This window comes from Neoarius graeffei, chromosome 2 (genome assembly GCF_027579695.1).
Source record: "Neoarius graeffei isolate fNeoGra1 chromosome 2, fNeoGra1.pri, whole genome shotgun sequence".
Classification (NCBI taxonomy): Eukaryota; Metazoa; Chordata; class Actinopteri; order Siluriformes; family Ariidae; genus Neoarius; species Neoarius graeffei.
Window position 1 is genome coordinate 108,178,476 of NC_083570.1, and position 26,809 is coordinate 108,205,284.

The window sequence follows — 26,809 nt, forward strand, 5'->3', positions numbered from 1 at the left end:
CAATGAACTGAACGCTAAAATGCAAGGCAAAAAAGAAAACCTGCTCACCTCAACTGACAAACTGCATGGCTTCAGATCAAAGCTCACACTCTGGCGTTCATTTGTGGAACAAGACAGGCTTGAAATGTTTCCCTTGTGCAGTGAGCATTCAAACAGCAGCACACTTTCTGACCTCATTACTCAGCATCTTAAAACTCTTGAGAGATTTAGTCACTATTTTTCATCAAAGTCTTATGCACAGTTTGACTGGGTCCGTGACCCTTGGAGTTCAAGTGCACTGGAAAGCTCAAAAGACATGTCACTGCCAGTACAGGAGCAACTGGCAGAGATCAGAGAAGATCGCACATTAAAGGAACAGTCCACCGTACTTCCATAATGAAATATGCTCTTATCTGAATTGAGACGAGCTGCTCCGTACCTCTCCGAGCTTTGCGCGACCTCCCAGTCAGTCAGACGCAGTCAGACGCGCTGTCACTCCTGTTAGCAATGTAGCTAGGCTCAGTATGGCCAATGGTATTTTTTGGGGCTGTAGTTAGATGCGACCAAACTCTTCCGCGGTTTTCCTGTTTATATGACCAGTGATATGAAACAAGTTCAGTTGCACAAATTGAAACGTGGCGATTTTCTATGCTATGGAAAGTGCGCACTATAATGACAGGCGTACTAACACCTTCTGCGCGTTTCGGCAGCGCATTGATATCTGAGCTCCGTATCAATGCGCTGCCGAAACGCGCAGAAGGTGTTAGTACGCCTGTCATTATAGTGCGGACTTTCCATAGCATAGAAAATCGCCACGTTTCAATTTGTGCAACTGAACTTGTTTCATATCACTGGTCATATAAACAGGAAAACCGCGGAAGAGTTTGGTCGCATCTAACTACAGCCCCAAAAAATACCATTGGCCATGCTGAGCCTAGCTACATTGCTAACAGGAGTGACAGCGCGTCTGACTGCGTCTGACTGACTGGGAGGTCGCGCAAAGCTCGGAGAGGTACGGAGCAGCTCGTCTCAATTCAGATAAGAGCATATTTTATTATGGAAGTACGGTGGACTGTTCCTTTAAAAATACAATTTCAAGACATGGCTTTGGATGGATTTTGGATATCATTGCAGAAAGAGTATCCAATAGCTTCAAGCAGCGCCATTGCTATTCTATTACCATTCTCCACAACGCATTTGTGTGAAGTGAGCTTTTCGACCCTGACTTGCATCAAGAATAAGTACAGGGAGCGACTGAGGGTTGTGGACCAGGAGCTCTGTGTTTGCCTCTCATCCATTCCTGCCAGAATAGATTGTTTGTGTGCATCATCCCAGGCTCAGGTCTCCCATTGATTGCAAGTCACACCGCCTCCTCTCTCTCTCAATAACCACTTATGGTGTGTGTGTGTGTGTGTGTGTGTGTGTGTGTGTGTGTGTGTGTGTGTGTGGTGGTGGTGGTGGGGGTGTGTGTGTATGTCAGGAGATGCAGTGTAGTTTTTGAGTATATTTTATATGGGGGTGCCTTGAGAATTTGCATACTTCTGAAGGGTGCCGTGACTGAAAAAAGGTTGAGAAACGCTGCTCTAAATTGTCCATAGGTGTGACTGGTTGAGAAGAGAAAACCTCTGTAATAATCCAGTAGATGCCAACAGGAAACCACTACTGTAATTCTTCCCTAGAAACTCTGATGGCTGGAAGAACAAGCTCTCAGAGTGGCTACGTCACTGTAGTGATATACCAGATGGACAGAATCGACTCCAAAACTTTTGGATTGATTCTTAGTTTTCAATGACTGGAATCAGGGAATCAGCTATTTCAGATTCATTCACTATCAACGATGACAGACACGTGGCATATATATTATATTACAGCCCCGATTCCAAAAAGTTGGGACAAAGTACAAATTGTAAATAAAAACTGAATGCAATAATTTACAAATCTCAAAAACTGATTGTATTCACAATAGAACATAGACAACATATCAAATGTCGAAAGTGAGACATTTTGAAATTTCATGCCAAATATTGGCTCATTTGAAATTTCATGACAGCAACACATCTCAAAAAAGTTGGGACAGGGGCAATAGAGATCTTGCAGTCATGTGACCGGAAAGTACACAGCCGCCATCTTGTCGGTAAAAAACACAGCTGAATACTGCTGCACTCGTGTACAGAATGGATCAATTTCAACTGACGGACTGCACGGCTCATTTTTCTAATGAACAGATAACTAGATATATGTCTAAAATAAACGATCTACAGATTAGTGACCCTTATGGCTGTCCGGACGGAGTTTTCACGACCGTGTCAGTGGATATGGAAATGCCAGAGGTGGAATACCCGGACGTGTATAATTACCTCATTAACTTTCCCTCGCTGTTCAGTGGTGAAGCACTGCATGCTTATAAATCTCTGGACAGTTATCTTTACAGAAATTCAGGATTTGTCAGCGACTCAGATGTGGCATCTTGTAAACAAGAAAATGATCCTCACTGGATGGGTAAGTCACTTAAGTATTGAGTATAGCACTGACCAGCCGATTATAGAATAGAATAAGGTAATTCCAGCTGTAATTCCAAATCGCCCATCTTGTTTACCTGGCGTTGGAGAGGTAGAGGCTTAGCAGTGGAGATTTGAGTGGCTGTTTTCTGAGCTTAGTCAACAGGCCGGCTCTGCAGCCTCGCTTTTGCTTCCACTCCCGGCGCCGCCTCCTTCGCTTTGCTTCCAATAACAATTCACGGAGACCCTGCTGGTCTCGCTATCTCGTCCGGAATTTTTTTTTTTCTCGTCCGGAATGTTGTGCATGCGATGGAAATCGCTACAAACCGGTCATTTTCTGCTGGAAACCAATGTCCAGTAAGTCCATACGGTTGTAGTGGATATTGAAGTCCGGTACAGACGAACAACACGCAAAAATACACACAAAAAACATAAAAAACGTGCACAGATAGGGAGAGCTTGTAACCGCAGCCATTGTAGTAGAATTGTATATAGTAGGTTTTTCCAGAAGAAAAGGTAGAAGTAGAACCAGAAGTAGAAGGCGGAAATATGGCGTTTGACCGACAAGATGGCGTCTGTCACAATCTGGATCGGCTGTGACGTCACATGCAAGTGCTCCATAAGAGGCTGGAAAAGTTAAAGGTACAAAAAAGGAACAGCTGGAGGATCAAATTGCAACTCATTAGGTCAATTGGCATTAGGTCATTAACATGACTGGGTATAAAAAGAGCATCTTGGAGTGGCAGCGGCTCTCAGAAGTAAAGATGGGAAGAGGATCACCAATCCCCCTAATTCTGCGCCGACAAATAGTGGAGCAATATCAGAAAGGAGTTCGACAGTGTAAAATTGCAAAAAGTTTGAACATATCATCATCTACAGTGCATAATATCATCAAAAGATTCAGAGAATCTGGAAGAATCTCTGTGCATAAGGGTCAAGGCCGGAAAACCATACTGGGTGCCCGTGATCTTCGGGCCCTTAGACGGCACTGCATCACATACAGGCATGCTTCTGTATTGGAAATCACAAAATGGGCTCAGGAATATTTCCAGAGAACATTAACTGTGAATATAATTCACCGTGCCATCCGCCGTTGCCAGCTAAAACTCTATAGTTCAAAGAAGAAGCCGTATCTAAACATGATCCAGAAGCGCAGACGTCTTCTCTGGGCCAAGGCTCATTTAAAATGGACTGTGGCAAAGTGGAAAACTGTTCTGTGGTCAGACGAATCAAAATTTGAAGTTCTTTATGGAAATCAGGGACGCGGTGTCATTCGGACTAAAGAGGAGAAGGACGACCCGAGTTGTTATCAGCGCTCAGTTCAGAAGCCTGCATCTCTGATGGTATGGGGTTGCATTAGTGCGTGTGGCATGGGCAGCTTACACATCTGGAAAGACACCATCAATGCTGAAAGGTATATCCAGGTTCTAGAGCAACATATGCTCCCATCCAGACGACGTCTCTTTCAGGGAAGACCTTGCATTTTCCAACATGACAATGCCAAACCACATACTGCATCAATTACAGCATCATGGCTGCGTAGAAGAAGGGTCCGGGTACTGAACTGGCCAGCCTGCAGTCCAGATCTTTCACCCATAGAAAACATTTGGCGCATCATAAAACGGAAGATACGACAAAAAAGACCTAAGACAGTTGAGCAACTAGAATCCTACATTAGACAAGAATGGGTTAACATTCCTATCCCTAAACTTGAGCAACTTGTCTCCTCAGTCCCCAGACGTTTACAGACTGTTGTAAAGAGAAAAGGGGATGTCTCACAGTGGGAAACATGGCCTTGTCCCAACTTTTTTGAGATGTGTTGTTGTCATGAAATTTAAAATCACCTAATTTTTCTCTTTAAATGATACATTTTCTCAGTTTAAACATTTGATATGCCATCTATGTTCTATTCTGAATAAAATATGGAATTTTGAAACTTCCACATCATTGCATTCCGTTTTTATTTACAATTTGTACTTTGTCCCAACTTTTTTGGAATCGGGGTTGTATATTATCCATCTATTATCTATGGCGCTTATCCATCAAGGTCATGGGGGAATCTGGAGCCAATCCCAGCTGACTTCGGGCGAGAGATGGGGTTCACCCTGGGCAGATTGCTGATCTATTGCAGGCCTAACATGGAGATGAACAACCATCACACTCACATTCACACCTACGGGCAATTTAGAGCAGCCAGTTGACCAAATTCACATGTCTTTGGACTGTGTGAGGAAACCTGAGCACGTGGAGGACACCCAGACAGGCATGAGGAGAAAATGAGAACTCCAGACAGAAAGACTCCAGTCGACTGTGAGGATTTATGAGGATTTATGAGCTGGTTGGACTTTCTCCTTAAACCGCCAGAGAACAGTGCAGTGCAGTGAGACCTGGTTCTGTCTTTTTTGATAGGGTTTAATTCTTTTTCTGATCACATGGGCATGCTACCTCCTCCATGAAATTTAGTTCCACGTGATAAACAACTTTTGTCACTCAGATGGGATGTAAAATGGAGGTCCTGTGTATTGGAGATCAACACCCAATGCACGTTAAAGAACATACTGCACTTTTTTGTCAAGAGTAGGGTATAAACCCAATGTCGTGTTTGAAAAGTGTACTGGCTTATTTTCTTCAAAACACTTTCATAATTTTGCAGTTATACATTTTGGTTTAATAATTCTGAGCAGCAGTGAAACAATCTGATTGGCCTATTTGGGAGCACAGATACCTAAATTGGCTATTGTTTGTAATTGTACAATATATACAAAAAAAATTAAAAAATAAAAAAAAGGATGGAACTTAGAACCTTATTGCTGCAAGACTGCACCACCATGACACCCATATATTTAAATAATATTGGCTGGCATTGAGTGGTATATCAGATATATTTCATTCAGCTAGTATAATATTGAACAAGTTGCAGATGAGTAGCTGAATGGAATATATCTGATATACCACAAAAAAAGCCAGCCAATATTATTATTATTATACACACATTCTATTTATATCAGCAATCTCGAAGGCCAATGCTAGTTTACCCAGGACTCTGTGCTGTTAGTGCGGCAGTCCAGTTACCTTCCAGCCGGTGTAGCATTGAGCAGTAGTGGTAGCAAAGGCCAATACTAGTTAACCCGCGACTCTGTGCTGTTAGTGCGGCAGTCCAGTTACCTTTCAGCTGGTGTAGCATTGAGCAGTAGTGGTAGTAAAGGCCAACGCTAGTTTACCCGTGACTCTGTGCTGTTAGTGCGACAGTCCAGTTACCTTCCAGCCAGTGTAGCATTGAGCAGTAGTGGTAGCAAAGGCTAATACTAGTTTACCCGCGACTCCATGTTGTTAGTGCGGCAGTCCAATTACCTTCCAGCTGGTGTAGCATTGAGCAGTAGCGGTAGCGAAGGCCAACGCTAGCTTATCCGCGACTCTGTGCTGTTAGTGCGGCAGTCCAGTTACCTTCCAACCAGTGTAGTGTTAGCGAATGCCAACACTAGTGCAGTTAAGCCAAATATTATTATTATTATTATTATTATTATTATTATCATCATCATCATCATCTTTCCTCTGTAATTTACTTAGTTACTTTCAAAATCAACATCAACAGCTACACACATAACGGAGCAACCTGGCAGCCAAAATTCTCTCAAAATCTTCCGTATTTAATGACGCAAACCTGGCAGCCATATTTGTTTACAAACTGTCACACTCATCAACACCCAAGTTTTACATCTCCGACGTGTGACGTCATGTTGTCTTGACAGCCATGCAATATCGTAAACGATATTCAACGCTCATTCTCCATTGGGTAGAATGACGTAATACACGTAGGATAAGCGATATGCTAACAATATTGCATGTTATCGAACCAAATGAATGAAACTCGCTAGAAGGGAATAGAACACATGTTTTTATTCCATGGAAAACGTGTCCTGTATGTATAATAATATAAAATTAAATTCAGCAATATCTTTTGAGTCATAAAATAGTTTAACTACATCCAAGCTAACTAATTTGAACAGCTTCATTACTTGCAGTGACGATCCTGCCCAACACTGCATAGCATGCATTCTGAGCACAGGATATTAATTATGAATAAATTATACAAAAACCAAACAGACTCAATGAGTTTGGCTTGATGATACAAGCTGAGCCCATCGAATTGTCATGGAAACTACTGATTTTTTGGTCAAGGTATCATTAGATAATGTTTTCCCAGGAAAACTATACATAAATATGACCATATTTTGGGGGAAATAATCAGACAAAATGATGAGGCTGGAAAAAAAGAACACTTCCACTGTTGCTCACATTGAATTCTCACTCATGAATTTCTTCTCAACATGAATACACAAGTTCCTGAGCTCATTGATGCTCTTGTGGTTAAATGAATCCACAAATCCACATAAAAATCTAGTGGAAAGCTGTCCTGGAAGAGCTTCTGTAGCAGATCCTCTGTCGTGGCCAATCACATGCAGTTATGTAACTTATAAATAAATTAGCCACAGGGCTAGAGACGGACTTTCATAGAGTCTCATAGACACTTTTTCTGTCTGTGTATTGAATGACAAAATATAGTATTGTGATGTAGTTGAAGTGTTGTGGCCTGGACGCCTATTAAAGATGTAACTAATAAAACATGATTGATAGGTTGTGCTCATTATTATCTCTAGCCACTTTATCCTGTTCTACAGGGTCGCAGGCAAGCTGAAGCCTATCCCAGCTGACTACGGGTGAAAGGCGGGGTACACCCTGGACAAGTCGCCAGGTCATCACAGGGCTGACACATAGGCTACGTTTACACTAGACCGTATCTGTCTCGTTTTCTTCGCGGATGCACTGTCCGTTTACATTAACCCCCCTGAAAAAGCGGGGAAACGGGAATCCGCCAGCGTCCACGTATTCAATCTAGATCGTATCAGCTCCGGTGCTGTGTAAACATTGAGAATACGCGAATACGCTGTGCTGAGCTCTAGCTGGCGTCTCATTGGACAACGTCACTGTGACATCCACCTTCCTGATTCGCTGGCGTTGGTCATGTGACGCGACTGCTGAAAAACGGCGCAGACTTCCGCCTTGTATCACCTTTCATTAAAGAGTATAAAAGTATGAAAATACTGCAAATACTGATGCAAATACTGCCCATTGTGTAGTTATGATTGTCTTTAGGCTTGCCATCCTTCCACTTGCAAGTAATAAGTGATATGCGCTGGGATCACACACACAGCGGCTCAGTCCCGAATCGTGGCTTGTTCACTTCACTCGCGCGCTCTGTGAGCTGCGCAGGGCCGGAGTGCGCACCCTCCAGAGGGCACTCGCTGTTCAGGGCGGAGTGATTTGGAGCGCAGGATGCCTGCGGAGCCGAGCGTATCCGCGTATTGGTGTTGCTGTGTGCACGGCTAACGGTTTTAGTGTCAACGCGAATCGTTTTAAGAACGTTAATCTGATGATCCGCTGATTCGACGTAATGTAAACGTAGCCATAGACACACAACCATTCACACTCACATTCACACCTACGGTCAATTTAGAGTCACCAGTTAACCTAACCTGCATGTCTTTGGACTGTGGGGGAAACCGGAGCACCCGGAGGAAACCCACACGGACACGGGGAGAACATGAAAACTCCGCACAGAAAGGCCCTTGCCGGCCACGGGGCTCGAACCCAGACCTTCTTGCTGTGAGGCGACAGCGCTAACCACTACACCACCGTGCCGCCCTAAGTTGTGCTGTAATCAGAAAATAATCAACAGTTGTTCCCAATGTGACGCAGATTCACTCTTACAGTGGTGCTTGAAAGTTTATGAACCCTTTAGAATGTTCTATATTTCTGCATACATATGACTTAAAACATCATCAGATTTTCACCCAAGTCCTAAAAGTAGATAAAGAGAACCCAGTTAAACAAATGAGACAAAAATATTATACTTGGTAATTTATTTATTGAGGTAAATGATCCAATATTCCATATCTGTGAGTGGCAAAAGTATGTGAACCTTTGCTTTCAGTATCTGGTGTGACCCCCTTGTGCAGCAATAACTGCAACTAAACGTTTGCGGTAACTGTTGATCAGTCCTGCACACCGGCTTGGAGGAATTTTAGCCCATTCCTCTGTACAGAACAGCTTCAACTCTGGGATGTTGGTGGGTTTCCTCACATGAACTGCTCGCTTCAGGTCCTTCCACAACATTTCCATTGGATTAAGGTCAGGACTTTGACTTGGCCATTCCAAAACATTAACTTTATTCTTCTTTAACCATTCTTTGGTAGAACGACTTGTGTGCTTAGGGTCGTTGTCGTGCTGCATGACCCACCTTCTCTTGAGATTCAGTTCATGGACAGATGTCCTGACATTTTCCTTTAGAATTCGCTGGTATAATTCAGAATTCATTGTTCCATCAATGATGGCAAGCCGTCCTGGGCCAGATGCAACAAAACAGGCCCAAACCATGATACTACCACCACCATGTTTCACAGATGGGATAATTCTAAAGGGTTCACAAACATTCAAGCACCACTGTACAAACCTGAGATGTTTTATTCCTTTTTATTCCACAACAATTTACCAATTACTACACTTTTTTATTTATTACTCTACTTTTTTCAGTTTATAGTTACGTTTACTATTGTGGAAAATCCATGAAACCCATTAGTTCCTGTTATCGCTTAAAGGTAGACTAACTTTCAGATTTTTCAGGTTTAGGTCATAAAAAGAATTTTCCCCGACACCCAATTATTTTTGTTTAGTGGACCGAAAGCTACTGAATTCGAATCAAAGACAACCAATTTTATTGTTTTTGTTGTTGTTTAAAAATAGAACAATTAATGAATTTAAGGCTACGTGGCTCTAAATTCGCCGCTATTTTTTCCTGCTTCACCATGACCCAATTCAAGATACTACATCATGCATGACATAGTGGGCTTCCTCCGTCCGCGCAAGGCATTCTGGAATACAAATTTGAAACAGGAGAGAAAAATGGAGGACGTGAGTGTGTGAATGAAACTTGAAAGACCGACTACAGTAACGGAAAGCGAGAAGAAAAGACGTTATGTTATATACGAAGGAAAGGAAACGCAGGACCAAACTAATAAATATCGGCGGTCAGTGAGCACCTCGGTGTGATCAGCTGTTTGTTTAGTGATAGAATGATGGAACTGTCAGTGCACGCTCAAAGGTAAACCTGTAGATGGCAGTAATGCAACACTGGATGCTGCGACGCGAGCGATTTCATGCACATTATTTGCTCGGGAATCCCCTCAAATTAAATAACTTCCCAGCCACAGAAAGGCCTGGTTTTTTAAAATATATATTACAGAAATAAACATATATCACAATGACCAAATTTCAGAGGGAACTAAATTTCACCGATTTTATGAAATCGAAAGGCCGTCTAGCTTTAAAGTTATTGCACTTAATCACACACACCAAAAAAAAAAAAAAAAATGCAGCTTGTTCCCAAGAAACCATAAACTCCTCTATCCTGAAGATGTTGAAAACGTAAGGTTACAGTTTCACCTCTGACTGTCAACAAAGTGCTGACACTGGAGACTCCTTTTAGAAATCCATCGATGATTAATAACAATTTTAACGCCATGCAAATCAGTACAAATGTAAACTGAAACACTGACACCAGAAACAGAAAACTAAAGCTGTGTTCATATATATACACACACTGGTACGATAGTGGTATAATTGTATCGATACAAAGTATAGCGGTACAGTTTAGTGCATCTGTCCACACTAGCGAGAAATGTTTGCGGTTTTCCTTCACGGTAGTTGAAATGCACGTGCGCGTAATGTTTCCGTGGTTACCGAGTAACTTCCTTCCGAGAATATGGCGGATGAAACAACGTGTGTGTGCTTTTTGTTGTCAGTGTACAGTCTGTATTTCTGGTGGTCATTTATTCAATCGAATCGTATAAAACGCGCGAGGCAGTTGAGAAAGAAACAAAGAAAACGAATCTCCGTTCTTCACTATTTTATTCAGCGAAGACATCGATTGAAGTGTGTGACTTTGCACATGCGCATTATATTTGTATCGATACAGAACCGCTTCATCTGTCTACACTACAGTGAAGCGCTACAGTACCGATACTGTACCGGTACGAAACCCATAAAATTGTGGGTTTCGTACCGATACAGTTATACCGCTACAGTACCGGTATAGTTGCTAGTGTGGACAGGTGTTGCGGTACGAAAGTAGTATCGTATCGGTACAAAATTCCTAGTGTGGACAGGGTATAAATGTGATCAGAAACGTTTCAGTTGGAAATTCGTCCAGGAAAAGTGGAGGGAAAAAGTCGTGCCCAGATGTAAATGAACTGTAACTCAGGGCCTGTTTACACGAGGACGCTGTCGGGTAAAAACGACTAAATATTTTATCGGAAGTGCCTTTCGTCTACACGGGGACGGCGTTTCCGAGGCTGAAAAACGTAAAAAATTGAAAACGCCTTCCAGAGTGGATAAGTTAAAAACGGCCCCCGTTGCATATCCGTCTAAACTACCCAATACGCCAAACTCTGCCCGGATCTGCTCACGTCGGGTACGCGTTTACGTCATACATATGTCATATACTGTACATGCCAGCCCGGGAAGTAAGAAAGTAAGTAAAAAAGTAACAGCATGTCTGATTACATCGATCCAACGGACCTTCAAGCTGCTCTGGCAGCTTTAATAAACGTCCAGGAGTCCTTCGAACATCTATACCGAATCTGCACATGTACCGTTAATGAACAGAGGCGGGTATAGCATGCTCTTACTTTTTTACTTACTTTCTTACTTACCATAGCCAGAGTAGTCAAAGTTTTCGTGGTGCAGATCAGACAAGACGGAAGACGTTGCGCATGCGTGCAGACATAGCGGAGGTCTTTCACAGCACCACCTAGCCGCCTGGCATGCACATCCAATTGAATTCCACACATTTATGCGTCACCGTATAGACGCAGATTTCCTCCTTGAAAACGGTCGTGTAGACGCGGAAAAAAGTGAGAACGAAAACGGACTTTTGCGTTTTTGTTTCAGACCGTCCCCGTGTAAAGTGGGCCTCAGTGTGTTCTTGAGGAAAGTGAAACGTCGTCTTCTCCCATATATAGATGTCTGGTTTTTTAATACAGCCTTTCATCTTAAAATGAACACCATGCTGTGTTGTAGAGTATTTAATAAAGCTGGTCACTCACATTCACACTGACTTTCTCCACTCCTGTAGAGTGCGTCTTAGGGCAATTCTTCAGCAGAGAGGCCAGAATGATGAAATTATGAAGACTGCCTTAACTTGTCAGCTTAGTGATGTTACTAAAGTATGGAATCCAAGGCAAAATGGACCGAAAACCATAGTTAAAAACCATCATCCCGATTAAATGTCGCTTCAGAGAAACCTTGGTTTGAATGAAATGAAAGTTCAGTTTTTTCTGACGTAATTCCGTTACTGACTTTTCTTTCCTCAAAAAAGATTTTGTGTTCAGAGTTAAACAGCCAATTTTTCTATGCTTTTGTAGGGTCAAAAGATACGCCAGACAGTGTGCAATTTTTATTTAATACCATTATCTTGAGTTCTAGGCGGCACGGTGGTGTAGTGGTTAGCGCTCTTGCCTCACAGCAAGAAGGTCCTGGGTTCGAGCCCCGTGGCTGGCGAGAGCCTTTCTGTGCAGAGTTTGCATGTTCTCCCCATGTCCGCGTGGGTTTCCTCCGGGTGCTCCGGTTTCCCCCACAGTCCAAAGACATGCAGGTTAGGTTAACTGGTGACTCTAAATTGACCGTAGGTGTGAATGCGAGTGTGAATGGTTGTCTGTGTCTATGTGTCAGCCCTGTGATGACCTGGCGACTTGTCCAGGGTGTACCCCGCCTTTCGCCCGTAGTCAGCTGGGATAGGCTCCAGCTTGCCTGCGACCCTGTAGAACAGGATCATGGTAAATGGTAAAATAGACCAAGTTCTGCTTAAAATGGGTGAGAATCGTTGATAGAAACCATCGAGGCAGTGAGTAGTTTGATATATATAGCGTGGCGAGCCAGTCGCCCACTCGGTCGAGTACATGTCACTAGTCGCCCGTACCCTTTCCAACTCGCATTGGCGAGTGGGCGACCGCCCGTTTCGATCCATATTGTATGTTTCAAGTGTGGAGTGAAGGGTCACCGAGCGAAAGCATATTGGCGAAAGACATGGTGCAGTTATTGTAAAAGTGACACCCACAACGATGCCACTTGGAGACGTAAAGATAAACAAGATGGGGCGAGGAAAGTCGCAAATGAGAGCGGCAACAGATCTGGAGCAGCAACAGATTATGCCTTCAGGATCAAGGATGCAGATGTTGGGGGGGGGGTTCAGGAGAAACCAGAGCGCAGCACCAAGGAGAAGGGCTTGATGGTTGACACTGGAGCTACTTCCCACATCGTCACCAACATAGCCAAGTTTAAAAGCTTTGACGACACGTTCAAGCCGGAGACGCACTATGTGGAGTTGGCAGACGGCACCCTGTGCAGAGGTGTTGCACAACGTAAGGGAAATGCAGAGGTGTTTCTGATCGACAGTACGAGACAACGACGCAGAGCCACGCTGAGAAACGCGTTGTTTAAACCATCTTACCCCCAAGACATTTTCTCAGTGATGTCAGCCACCGCATGTGGAGCAACAGTCACATTTAAACAAGGACAGGACATGTTGACACATAATGACGGTACCAGGTTTAACATTCATGTGTACGACAAATTGTATTATTTGCACACTGAGATTGAAGATAGTGATAAGTGTAATAGTTGTCATGACATGCAGGCATGGCATGAAATATTAGGCCACTGCAACTATGAGGATGTGCTAAGATTATAAAATGTGGTTAATGGTATGCAGATTAAGGGCAAGGCTATTCAGCCTGATCAAGAGTGTGAGGTATGTATTCAGGGAAAGTTTGTACAAACCCGAAGTAGAGACCCTGATACAAGAGCAGAGGCACCCTTACAAATGGTGCACACAGACCTAGCAGGTCCAGTAACTAATGAGTCCATTTTTGGGTACAAATATGTATCCATTCACTGATGATTATTCAAATGCAGTGTTTGTATATTTTCTTAAGACAAAAAGTGATACGGGGCGGCACGGTGGTGTAGTGGTTAGCGCTGTCGCCTCACAGCAAGAAGGTCCTGGGTTCGAGCCCCGGGGCCGGCGAGGGCCTTTCTGTGTGGAGTTTGCATGTTCTCCCCGTGTCCGCGTGGGTTTCCTCCGGGTGCTCCGGTTTCCCCCACAGTCCAAAGACATGCAGGTTAGGTTAACTGGTGACTCTAAATTGACCGTAGGTGTGAATGTGAGTGTGAATGGTTGTCTGTGTCTATGTGTCAGCCCTGTGATGACCTGGTGACTTGTCCAGGGTGTACCCCGCCTTTCGCCCGTAGTCAGCTGGGATAGGCTCCAGCTTGCCTGCGACCCTGTAGAAGGATAAAGCGGCTAGAGATAATGAGATGAGATGAGAAAAAGTGATACGGTGCAGGCAACTGAAAAGTTCCTAGCAGATACAGCTCCTTATGGAAAAGTAAAGTGTATCAGATCTGATAACGGCACAGAGTTTATGTGCAGGGATTTAGAATAGAATAGAATAGAATAGAATGCCTTTATTGTCACTTTACACATGTATAACAATGTGTATGTTATTACACATTTATGAATTAAATACAGAAGTGTATTACAGTATGGTACGGCAGCTGCACTGCTGTAGACCACATACACGTTGATGTAGAGGGGGGCTAGGTCGGTGCTGTGCTTCCTGAAGTCAACAATGAGCTCTTTGGTTTTCTTGGTGTTCAGAGCGAGGTTATTTTCTGAACACCAGGCTGCCAACTTCAAGACCTCCTCTCTGTAGGCTGCCTCGTCTCCCTTTGAGATGAGTCCGACCACTGTGGTGTCATCAGCAAACTTGACAACGAGGTTGTTGTTGTGGGTCGAACTACAGTCGTGGGTGTAGAGGCAGTACAGGAGGGGGCTCAGCACACAGCCCTGTGGAGAGCCGGTGCTCAACGTGCGGGTGGAGGAGAAGTGTATACAAATATAGTATTGTCACTATACACATTTCCAGACCCTGTTAATAATAATAATAATAATAATAATAAGTTCAACTTATATAGCGCCTTTCAAGAAACCCAAGGACGCTTTACAATTATAGACAAAGAAAAAAATAATAACAATAAAAAATAATAAATAAATAAATGAATAAATAATAAAAAGTCCACCAAGTAGGAGTCAGGATGTAATTCCAGTGGTGTAGCAGCCACAGTCCCACCAAAAGGCGCATTAAAATGAGTCCCACATCTCCAGCACAGCCGCCGTGACGCCGTCAGCCACATCGCTCAAACACCACACCGTGGATCCACAAAGCAAGCACAGAAGCTCCGCCACACAGAGCGCTGGTGTGTCCCAAACCGCCTGCACAGCCGCCGCGACGCCACCGAGCAACATCGCTCGGAACATCACGCCAAGCATTAAAGCGCAGAGCACTGGACAACCACGAACGTTAAATGAGCAGCGAGCTCACTGCAGTCCACAGCTGGGAGCGCAGGCATCACCCACAGCGAACCAAGGCCTGGAGGGAACCAACGCCCAAAACTGGGTCCGGAGCTACACCACAACTGGCGGACAAAACACTCAAACAAACATCAAACTACACAAACACACACAAAAAATAAATAAATAAATAAAATGAAAATTGAAAAAGAAAGAAAATAAAAAAAGAAAAAAGAAAAAAAAAGCTCTGGTTAAGGAAGAATAGAATTAAACACGAGACATCAGCCCTGTATTCACCTCACCAAAACGGTACCGTTGAGAGGGGCTGGCGTACTCTTTTTGAAATGGGCAGATGTATGCTAATTGAAAGTCAGCTACCCAAATGTCTCTGGAACTATGCTGTCCAACCGGCGGCCATAGTACGGAATAGATGCTTTAATAAGCGAACAGGGAAGACCCCTTACCAGATGCTGACAGGTAAAAAGCCAAATTTGTCCAAAATGCAGAAGTTTGGATCTTTATGTTACACATACAAACAGAACAAGGGAAAGATTGATTCCAGGTGTGACCGGGGACTTTTTATCGGTTATGACAAGAACAGCCCTGCTTATTTGATCTATCATCCTGACATTGAGAAGATTCAAAAACATAGACTTAAGTTTGTGAACAAGGTAAATGTGGAAAAACAAACACAGACAGTCGAGACAGAACCAAACTATGATGATGATAGAGTGAAACAGCCAAGAGCAGACAGAGTCGCACAGGAGGTTTATGAGAGCACTGAAAAGTCTCAGGAGCCAAAGGTGAGAAACAAAAATCCACAAGGTGGTACATCTGATAAGTGTGACCAAAAAGAGTCAAATGAGACAAGTAGTGAATCTGCCGGTAGGACGTATCCTATAAGAGAGAGGAGAAAACCTCTCTTTAAACCATTTAAAGGATTTTGTAACCAACAACGATGATAGTGATGGGATTCATATCACCATTGATTACTGTTACAGAGCAATACGTGGTGTCCCACATACATTTAAGGAAGCTATGGAGTCAGCTAACTCAAAACAGAGGGTTAAGGCTATGGATGAAGAAATCCAGTCATTAAAAGAAAACAACACATTTACTCTGACTACTCTGCCAAAGGGTAAGAAAACAGTGGTGGGTAAATGGGTTTATTCTGTTAAGAGTGACATCGAGGGTAAAGACAAGTACAAAGCAAGGTTTGTAGCAAAGGGTTACAGTCAGGAGATGGGAATTGATTATGGTGAAACTTTCTCCCCAACAGCCAGTTTGACAAGTGTAAGAGTATTGCTACAAAAAGCTGCACAGGAGAACCTGTTACTCAAGATTCAAGATTTTTTTATTTGTCATGTCTGTGAAGATTCTCAATCATCCAGGTCATAGTAAACTGTGGGTGGTAGAAATGGGCAACTGGACTTGCTTGAAAATTCTTGAAAACGTTTCACCTCTAGGGCGGCACGGTGGTGTAGTGGTTAGCGCTGTCGCCTCACAGCAAGAAGGTCCTGGGTTCGAGCCCCGGGGCCGGCGAGGGCCTTTCTGTGTGGAGTTTGCATGTTCTCCCCGTGTCCGCGTGGGTTTCCTCCGGGTGCTCCGGTTTCCCCCACAGTCCAAAGACATGCAGGTTAGGTTAACTGGTGACTCTAAATTGACCATAGGTGTGAATGTGAGTGTGAATGGTTGTCTGTGTCTATGTGTCAGCCCTGTGATGACCTGGCGACTTGTCCAGGGTGTACCCCGCCTTTCGCCCGTAGTCAGCTGGGATAGGCTCCAGCTTGCCTGCGACCCTGTAGAAGGATAAAGCGGCTAGAGATAATGAGATGAGATGAGATGTTTCACCTCTCGTCCAAAAGGCTTCCTCAGTTCTGTCTGACTAATAGGGAGTATCAGATATTTATCCTCTCCTGGATCAGAATCAGAATTCTGATGACCAGCTCATCTAAGGCCAAGTTTACATTAGACCGTATCTGTCTCGTTTTCTTCGCGGATGCACTGTCCGTTTACATTAAACTGCCTGGAAACGCCGGGAAACGGGAATCCGCCAGGGTCCACGTATTCAATCCAGATCGTGTCAGCTCCGGTGCTGTGTAAACACTGAGAATACGTGGATACGCTGTGCTGAGCTCTAGCTGGCGTCGTCATTGGACAACGTCACTGTGACATCCACCTTACTGATTCGCTGGCGTTGGTCATGTGACGCGACTGCTGAAAAACGGCGCGGACTTCCGCCTTGTATCACCTTTCATTAAAGAGTATAAAAGTATGAAAATACTGCAAATACTGATGCAAATACTGCCCATTGTGTAGTTATGATTGTCTTTAGGCTTGCCATCCTTCCACTTGCAAGTGGTAAGTGATATGCGCTGGGATCTCACACACAGCGGCTCAGTCCCGAATCACAGCTTGTGCACTTCACTCGCGCGCTCTGTGAGCTGCACAGGGCCGGAGTGCGCACCCTCCAGAGGGCACTCGCTGTTCAGGGCGGAGTGATTTGGAGCGCAGGATGCCTGCGGAGCCGAGCGTATCCGTGTATTGGTGTTGCTGTGTGCACACTAATCGTTTTAAAAACGTTAATCTGATGATCCGCTGATACGGTCTAATGTAAACATGGGCTAAGGTGTCATTGAGGCATCATGTTGGTGTGGGTCACTGGAGGCTGGGTGTGATCCTTTGATCACCCTAATGACTCGCCGTTCACACCCAGCCTCCAGTGACCCACACCAACATGATGTCTCAATGACACCTTAGATGAGCTGGTCATCAGAATTCTGATTCTGATCCAGGAGAGGATAAATATCTGATACTCCCTATTAGTCAGACAGAACTGAGGAAGCCTTTTGGACGAGAGGTGAAACGTTTTCAAGAATTTTCAAGCAAGTCCAGTTGCCCATTTCTACCACCCACAGTTTTATTTGTCATATACACAATAACAGACACAGCGGTTTATTATTGAGTAATGAAATTCTTATTTTGCAACTGCCCGACCAAACTACGCTTACCAAAATAAAAAGAAATATAGATATAAAATATGAAATATAAAATATAAAGTGCATATGGAATGCAAAATGTAAAGGTAGAGTGAAAAATGAAGATAACATTTAAAAAAAAAAGGAGAGGCAAACAAACAATGTGCAAACATAGAGGTAGATATACTGTGCAATGTCTTGTGCAAAATTGCTAATATAATCCGTGGCTCAAAGCCTGATGGAAATATAGAGGTAGATGGTGATTATAATCCTTGGTTCAAAAACCTGATGGCCTGGGGGTAAAAACTGTTTGTCAGTCTAGTAGTCCTTGCTTTCACACTCCTGTAGCCATCAAATGGATGTAAAAACAGCGTATTTACACGCTCCCATTGATTATGAGATCTACACAGATCAACCAGAAGGTTATGAAGAAGGGGAAGGTCTGGTGTGTGAGCTGGAGAAATCTTTGTGTGGTCTAAGCAATCTGGCCGAAACTGGAATAGGATTTTACATCACTGTCTAACTGAAAATGATTTCACACAAAACCCAGCAGATCACTGTGTCTATGCCAAGGAGACAAAACATGGAAAGGTGATTATGATAATCTGGGTGGATGGTTTGATCATTGCAGCCAGCAATGAAAAAGTAATGAAGGATGGAGAAGAGATGCTTTCAGAAAAATTTAAGATGAAAGATCTAGGTAGACTGAAGCATTTTCTTGGTATTGATTTCACTCAGTCTGATGGATGTGTAAAGATGTCACAGGAAGCATATGTCCATAGGATATTGGAGAGGTTTAATATGCAAAACTGTCAACCCAGGGAAACTCCCTGTGATCAAAAGCTGCACTACACAGAAGATGCTGTTAAGATGTGTGATGTTAAGATGTATAGAGAAGCTGTCGGCAGCCTAATATATTTAACACCGTGTACACGTCCAGACTTAAGTTTTGTGGTAAGCAAGCTATCACAATATTTTTCTGAACCAACAGAGGAACAGTGGGTAACTGTGAAGCATGTGCCAAGGTACCTCAGAGGCATTACAAACAAGGAGTTGTGGTTCAGGAGAAATGACAGAAAGGAGTTAGGCCTAGTGGCCTACAGTGATGCTGACTGGGCAGCTGATACCACTGACAGACGTAGCACCACAGGTTACTGTGTAAGCCTAAGTGAGAACAGTTCTTTAGTTTCATGGAAAACTAAGAAACAGCCTACAGTAGCGCTCTCAACCTGTGAGGCAGAATATATGGCTCTGGCCTCTATTATGCAGGAGTGTATACACCTAGAGCAGTTATTGGAAAGCATCGATGATTACAAATACGCACAAACAGTAGTGTATGAGGACAACCAGGGAACAATCGCCTTAGCGAAAAACCCTGTAAGCAGACAAAGGTGCAAACCAGGGCTTTGAACCAGAATTTTTTTCCTATTGGTTCGTTCCGAACAGAAACGGAATTTTAACGTTTCCGGTTTTGGGTTCCACCATTAAATAGACGTTCCCGAACCGGTTAGAACAAAGAAATTTCGTTCCCGGAACGGTTAATTACGTTCCCTGTCAGCTGTTTAACAAATGGCTATAAAATTTGTCTCTGTCTCATCCAGCTTAAGCCAAATGTAGGATAATTCTATTACAACCTTCATTAAATAAGACAAGAAATAATTCAAAACAATTATTATTTCAAATGTTGGCGATTTGGATTCTCAGCATGTCTTCCCATCTACACAAACAGAAAAAGTGCCAAAAATGAAAGAGAATTCGTTTAGTGTGTTACCAAAGGCTAGTCAGGCCCTATGCATTGATAGGCTAACAGAGGTTAACGTCATTTAATGTTCGCGAGCCTCTCATTAACGTGGACAAATATATTGATATCGTGTTTGAAATTGACGTTTTTGAATAACGATAGACTGCAATATTTACCTCTTATTTAAGATGTGGAGACGTGATAGTAGTCCACCCTCCCGCTCTCTCCATTCAGTCAGCGAACGTCACACAGGAAGTGAACCCCAGCGGGTCATAGAAACTTGCGCAGGAGAAGAATGAATTTTTTATTTGTAGGCTACGGAAACTTTGAAGAACGAAATAAAAACCAGTATTAACCAGTTACCATTATTTTTAATAAGCGTTTCTGTTCCGGAACATAAAAAATAATAAAAGTTTCTGGTTTCGTTTCTGTTCCATGTGAAATAGAAAAAGTTCCCGGTTTTCGTTTTCGTTCCTTGAACCGGTTCAAAGCCCTGGTGCAAATACGTGGACATTAAATACCGCTTTATAAGGTCCGTTGTAAACGAGGGGAAAGTGACCCTGGTATATTGTATTACTGAGGAGATGGTTGCAGACGTTATGACCAAACCTGTCACAAAATTAAAACTGAAAAAGTTTGTAGGTATTATGTTTGGTGTCGGCGGCACGGTGGTGTAGTGGTTAGTGCTGTCGCCTCACAGCAAGAAGGTCTTGGGTTCGAGCCCCGTGGCCGGCGAGGGCCTTTCTGTGTGGACTTTACATGTTCTCCCCGTGTCCGCGTGGGTTTCCTCCGGGTGCTCCGGTTTCCCCCACAGTCCAAAGACATGCAGGTTAGGTTAACTGGTGACTCTAAATTGACCGTAGGTGTGAATGTGAGTGTGAATAGTTGTCTGTGTCTATGTGTCAGCCCACCGACTAGTGGCCTAGTGGTAGCGTGTCCGCCTCTCGATCGGGAGATCGTGAGTTCTATTCACAGTCGGGTCATACCAAAGACCATCATAAAAAATGGTACCTACTACCATCTGGCAAGGCATGCTGCAATACAGATGTGCATGGGGAGTTGAACTCTCGTGGTTACCAGAGGACTAGCCCTCCACTGTAACCCTAGCTATGTAATAGGCGAGAGGCCGAGGGCTACGGAAACGGAGATCGGCGCCGCCCGATGCGCCACCATCAGAGTTGGGCCTGGTTAGTACTTGTGTGGGAGACTGCCTAGGAATACCAGGTACTGGGTGTGGGAAGGACTTTGACTTTTGACTTTGATGTGTCAGCCCTGTGATGACCTGGCGACTTGTCCAGGGTGTACCCCGCCTTTCGCCCGTAGTCAGCTGGGATAGGCTCCAGCTTGCCTGCGACCCTGTAGAACAGGATAAAGCGGCTACAGATAATGAGATGAGATGAGATTATTGTAATGCAGTTTAATGAGGTGTAGTGTTTTGTTTTCACCACAGTGGGTCACAAGTCACAAGCCTGAAACTCATGTTGTGACACCACATTTTGTTTAGGACATGCCCAGGCTTGTTATGTCTGTAAAGAGAAAAAGAAAAGAAAAGTTCGGAGTTCTTCCTGCCGCGACTAGAGAAAGTGTAAGATCGTGATGAGTGTTTATAAAGATGCCATAACGGCAAAAGAGTATCACTGCCTCCATGAGATTATTCTCCAGGTTCAGCACTGGTGAAGCTGCGAAGCTCAACACGGAGAAAAGTGTTATGAAAACTTTGTAAATCCACGCTATATGTTTCGTAAATACATTCAGTCAGTAAACAGGAAGTTGATGTGCGACAGGCCTGAAAACGGTAAACACGGTATAGAACCACAAGCTGAAGCTCAGTACCAAATATCAAGCAGTTGTGATTTGTAGTTGCTGAGAAAAGTGTTATGAAAATTCTGTAAATCCACGCTATATGTTTCGTAAATACATTCAGTCGGTAAACAGGAAGTTGATGTGCAACAGACATGAAAACGGTATACACAGTATAGAACACCAAGCTGAAGTTTGGTACCAAGTAGCTATGATTTGTGGTTGCTGTGAAAAAGGGTGTTTCGGATGGACAGAGATATGGACAGACGGACAGAGGTAAACCAGTATACCCCCTCTCCTTCGAAGCGGGGGTATTATAATAATAATAATAATAATAATAACTACCCCTTAACTCATTTATGAAGTAAACGTATTTTAATCAGACAGATAAAGACACTCATTATCTTCTCTTCTGTCTGAACATGTTTTATTCGTGTTAAATGGTACGCATTGGATTGTGCATGTTTGCATAACATTCATGTGCTTTTTACCTTATAGCTAGCCAAATACTGAGATCTGATCTCATCTCATTATCTCTAGCCGCTTTATCCTGTTCTACAGGGTCGCAGGCAAGCTGGAGCCTATCCCAGCTGACTACGGGCGAAAGGCGGGGTACACCCTGGACAAGTCGCCAGGTCATCACAGGGCTGACACATAGACACAGACAACCATTCACACTCACATTCACACCTATGGTCAATTTAGAGTCACCAGTTAACCTAACCTGCATGTCTTTGGACTGTGGGGGAAACCGGGGCACCCGGAGGAAACCCACGCGGACAACATGCAAACTCCACACAGAAAGGCCCTCGCCGGCCCCGGGGCTCGAACCCAGGACCTTCTTGCTGTGAGGCGACAGCGCTAACCACTACACCACCGTGCCGCCCCCAAATACTGAGATGATGATGATGATTATTATTATTATTAGCTTCTCTTTGTGCTTAGATCTGGCTATAATTGTGCACAGGGATGTGTGAAGACAAAAAAGAAGTTCATACTTAATAATGCTTGTTATAAACAAACAACTTTTTTTTTTATTTATTTAGCTTTGCCATAGCGAGATTTTATATATATATATATATATATATATATATATATATACACACACACACACACACACACACACACTCACACTTTACGGCTGAGAAACCACTACAGCTTGTGCCAATTACAGTGGCCCCATTGTACCTCATCTACATGTCTTTGAACTGCAGCGGAAACCCACACAGACATGGGGAGAACATGCAAACCCAACACAGAAAGGACCCCGTCGGCTGTGAGAGTCAAACCCAGAACCTTCTCCCTGTGAGGCAACAGTGCAAACCACTACACCACCATGTCACCCAATCAGATCGACTTTAAGAGTTTGTATTTAGTTTGTTAGTAATTTAGTTATTTATTTGTTAAACTATTTATTTACTTATTTATTTAAGTCCCAAGTCGTGTTCAAGTTTCTGATGGTTTATGCTGAAGAATTCTGAGGTAGTCGTCCTCCTTCTTCATTATTCCATCCACTTTGTGCAACGAACCAGTTCCACTGGCAGCAAAACAGCCCCAGAGCATGATGATCCTACCACCACCAGCTGGTACAGTGTCCCTCTGTACATGGTGGTCATTGTGGCCAAACAACTCAAACTTTGTCTCATCTGACCATACAGCTATCCTCCAGAAGGCTTTTTCTTTGTCCGTGTGGTCAGCTTCAAACTTTACTTAAGCTTGAAGGTGTCAATTTTGGAGCAGGGGGTTATTTACTGGATAGCAGCTTCTTAGTTCACGGTGATGTAAAACTCACTGAACTGTATACAGTGATCCATCAGTTTCCAGTTCATGGCAGGGCTGTGCCATGGTGGTTCCCAGGTTGTTCCTGACCATCCAAACCAATTTCCTTTCAGCTGAGGGTGACAGTTTGGGTTTTCTTGAAGAAAAGTGTCTTGGCAAAGTGACTACATCTCACAATAACTTTGATACAATTGTTTGAACTGATCTTGGAATTTGCAGTTGTTGAGAAATGGTTCCAAGAGACATTCTGGAGTTGTGTACAACTGCGATCCTCTTTCTCAGATCTGCACTGAGCTCCTTGGACTATCCCATTTTACTGTGTGTTGTTTAATCCAATGAGTGCTGTAAACAAACCCTTTTTATGAAGGCACAGAGAAGCTACCAGCTGTAGTCAATCATGATCACGAACAGGAAGTTAAGAGACCTCGGCCTTGGCAAGAGAAGAGACATTTTGGAAGTTTCAGCACCTCTGAATTAAAAATCTAAGTGAGCGTATGTAAATTTTCGACCCTGCATGCATAATTTTGACCCTGTGTTGATTTCAGAAAACCCAAAGAAAATTAAAACTTGTGCACCAAATTCTAGCATTTTTTTATTAAAGCTGTATGCTGTACAATCATTCTGCCACAAGAAAAGAACAGTTCAAAGAAATCACTGTAAACCCAAATATTGCCATGATGTTCATGTCACTGTATGTAAACTTCTGACCACAACTGTAGATAGATAGATAGATAGATAGATAGATAGATAGATAGATAGATAGATAGATAGATGTCAATAGCTATTTATAGATAGATAGATAGATAGATAGATAGATAGATAGATAGATAGATAGATAGATAGATAGATAGATGCCAATAGCTGTAGATAGATAGATAGATAGACAGACAGACAGACAGACAGACAGACAGATAGATAGATAGATAGATAGATAGATAGATAGATAGATAGATAGATAGATAGATAGATGCCAATAGCTGTAGATAGATAGATAGATAGATAGATAGATAGATAGATAGATAGATAGATATCAATAGCGATAGATAGATAGATAGATAGATAGATAGATAGATAGATAGATAGATAGATAGATGTCAATCACTATAGATAGATAGATAGATAGATAGATAGATAGATAGATAGATAGATAGATAGATGTCAATAGCTGTAGATAGATAGATAGATAGATAGATAGATAGATAGATAGATAGATAGATAGATAGATAGATAGATAGATATCAATAGCTATTTTAGATAGATAGATAGATAGATAGATAGATAGATAGATAGATAGATAGATAGATAGATAGATAGATAGATGCCAATAGCTGTAGATAGATAGATAGATAGATAGATAGATAGATAGATAGATAGATAGATAGATAGATAGATAGATAGATAATCAATAGCTATTTTAGATAGATAGATAGATAGATAGATAGATAGATAGATAGATAGATAGATAGATAGATAGATAGATAGATAGATAGATAGATAGATGTCAATAGCTGTAGATAGATAGATAGATAGATAGATAGATAGATAGATAGATAGATAGATAGATATCAATAGCTAGATAGATAGATAGATAGATAGATAGATAGATAGATAGATAGATAGATAGATAGATGCCAATAGCTGTAGATAGATAGATAGATAGATAGATAGATAGATAGATAGATAGATAGATAGATAGATAGATAGATGCCAATAGCTGTAGATAGATAGATAGATAGATAGATAGATAGATAGATAGATAGATAGATAGATAGATAGATAGATAGATGTCAATAGCTATAGATAGATAGATAGATAGATAGATAGATAGATAGATAGATAGATAGATAGATAATCAATAGCTATTTTAGATAGATAGATAGATAGATAGATAGATAGATAGATAGATAGATAGATAGATGTCAATAGCTGTAGATAGATAGATAGATAGATAGATAGATAGATAGATAGATAGATAGATAGATATCAATAGCTATTTTAGATAGATAGATAGATAGATAGATAGATAGATAGATAGATAGATAGATAGATAGATAGATAGATAGATAGATAGATATCAATAGCTGTAGATAGATAGATAGATAGATAGATAGATAGATAGATAGATAGATAGATAGATAGATAGATAATCAATAGCTATTTTAGATAGATAGATAGATAGATAGATAGATAGATAGATAGATAGATAGATAGATAGATAGATAGATAGATAGATGATTAACTGAAGGAGAAATAAACAGACTGCACTGCTTGCTGTTCTGGTCCGTACTGTAAGTAAAGGCACTCCTGTATGAACTTGTCCTTGATGTTGGATTGTTACCATGCAGCGGATATGTTTTGTACCTTCAGTGTGTGTGTTTTATCCCTGGGCAGGTGCAGGTAGTGCCATTAGATTCGACTTTTAAAGTGCTTTTAAAGTGCTACCCTGAATTACTTTTAAAGTGAAAGTTACAAAACCTGTTGCCTTGTGATGGCAAAGGAAAGAAGTGCTTTTCTTTGCTAATGAGAGATGAGCTCACTGGACGTCCAGAGTGTTTCCAGATGTGCTGTGAGCCTCTCACCTGTCGATGCAGAGCACTGTGACGATGCCCACAGTGGTGAACTGGTTGCTCACGTCCACCACCACCACGGCTTTGCACATGAACGCGCCGAAGACCCACTGACGCTCCCACACCAGCTGGTGGATGTTGAAGGGCATGACGAGCAGAAAGAGCAGGTCTGCCACGGCCAGGTTCAGCACGTACACATCCGACACCATCTTCTTCTTGCACGTGGCCACGGCGTAGATCACCAGCGCGTTGGCGAGGACTCCGACCGAGCACAGGAGCCCGTACACGGCGGGGAACGCGTGCGTAAAGGGCGCCTCGTCCGCCGAGTCGCTGTCGGACACCGAGCGGTTCGCGCACGGCAGCGAGCTGTTGGAAAGCTCAGTGGATTCGCACGAGGCTGCCGAGTAGTTCATCATCTCTCCTGAGAAATCCCCGATCCCAGAAACGACCTGCACCAAACGCGTTAACGTGGAGAAAAAGCCCCGAGGTCTCCAAACGCACGCGCCGGACACATTTGGAGAGGTCTTGCACGACTTTATCTCTGCATGCTAGCACCACACATTCATTAAGCTTTCATTGATGCACCAGTTTAAATAACTTCAAACACAAATGCTTGGGGCTTTTGTTGTTTCAGCTCAAGTGTGTGTGTGTGTGCGTTATTCCTCCTGCATGACTTTCCATTAAGAGCTGCCAGCAGCACAAGGCTGGTCCGTGAAACATCACTGATTGGTTAAAAAGTGCTCGTGGGTGTGATCTTGAACCATCTTTGTGCAACCATGCATCTCTTTCAGTGTGAAAACGTTTTCCTCTGATCTCAGCTCACACTCAGATGGAAGCCCCAGTGAGAAAGTTTTCATACACTACCGTTCAAAAGTTTGGGGTCACCCAGACAATCTTGTGTTTTCCATGAAAAGTCACACTTTTATTTCCCACCATAAGCTGTAAAATGAATAGAAAATATAGTCCAGACCTTTTTCTGGCCATTTTGAGCATTTAATCGA

General features: G+C 42.8%; 1 protein-coding gene across 1 annotated transcript in view; it reads right to left on the reverse strand.

Annotated features, from left to right (window-relative positions):
• Positions 1 to 26,366, reverse strand: part of mchr2b (melanin concentrating hormone receptor 2b) — a 44,678-nt gene extending 18,312 nt beyond the window's left edge. Inside the window, exon 1 of the mRNA XM_060911243.1 lies at positions 25,821 to 26,366. Within this exon, the coding sequence (XP_060767226.1) occupies positions 25,821 to 26,224 (404 nt within the window). The 5' untranslated portion in view covers positions 26,225 to 26,366. The remainder of the gene's footprint in view (positions 1 to 25,820) is intronic.
• Positions 26,367 to 26,809: the final 443 nt, after the last annotated feature.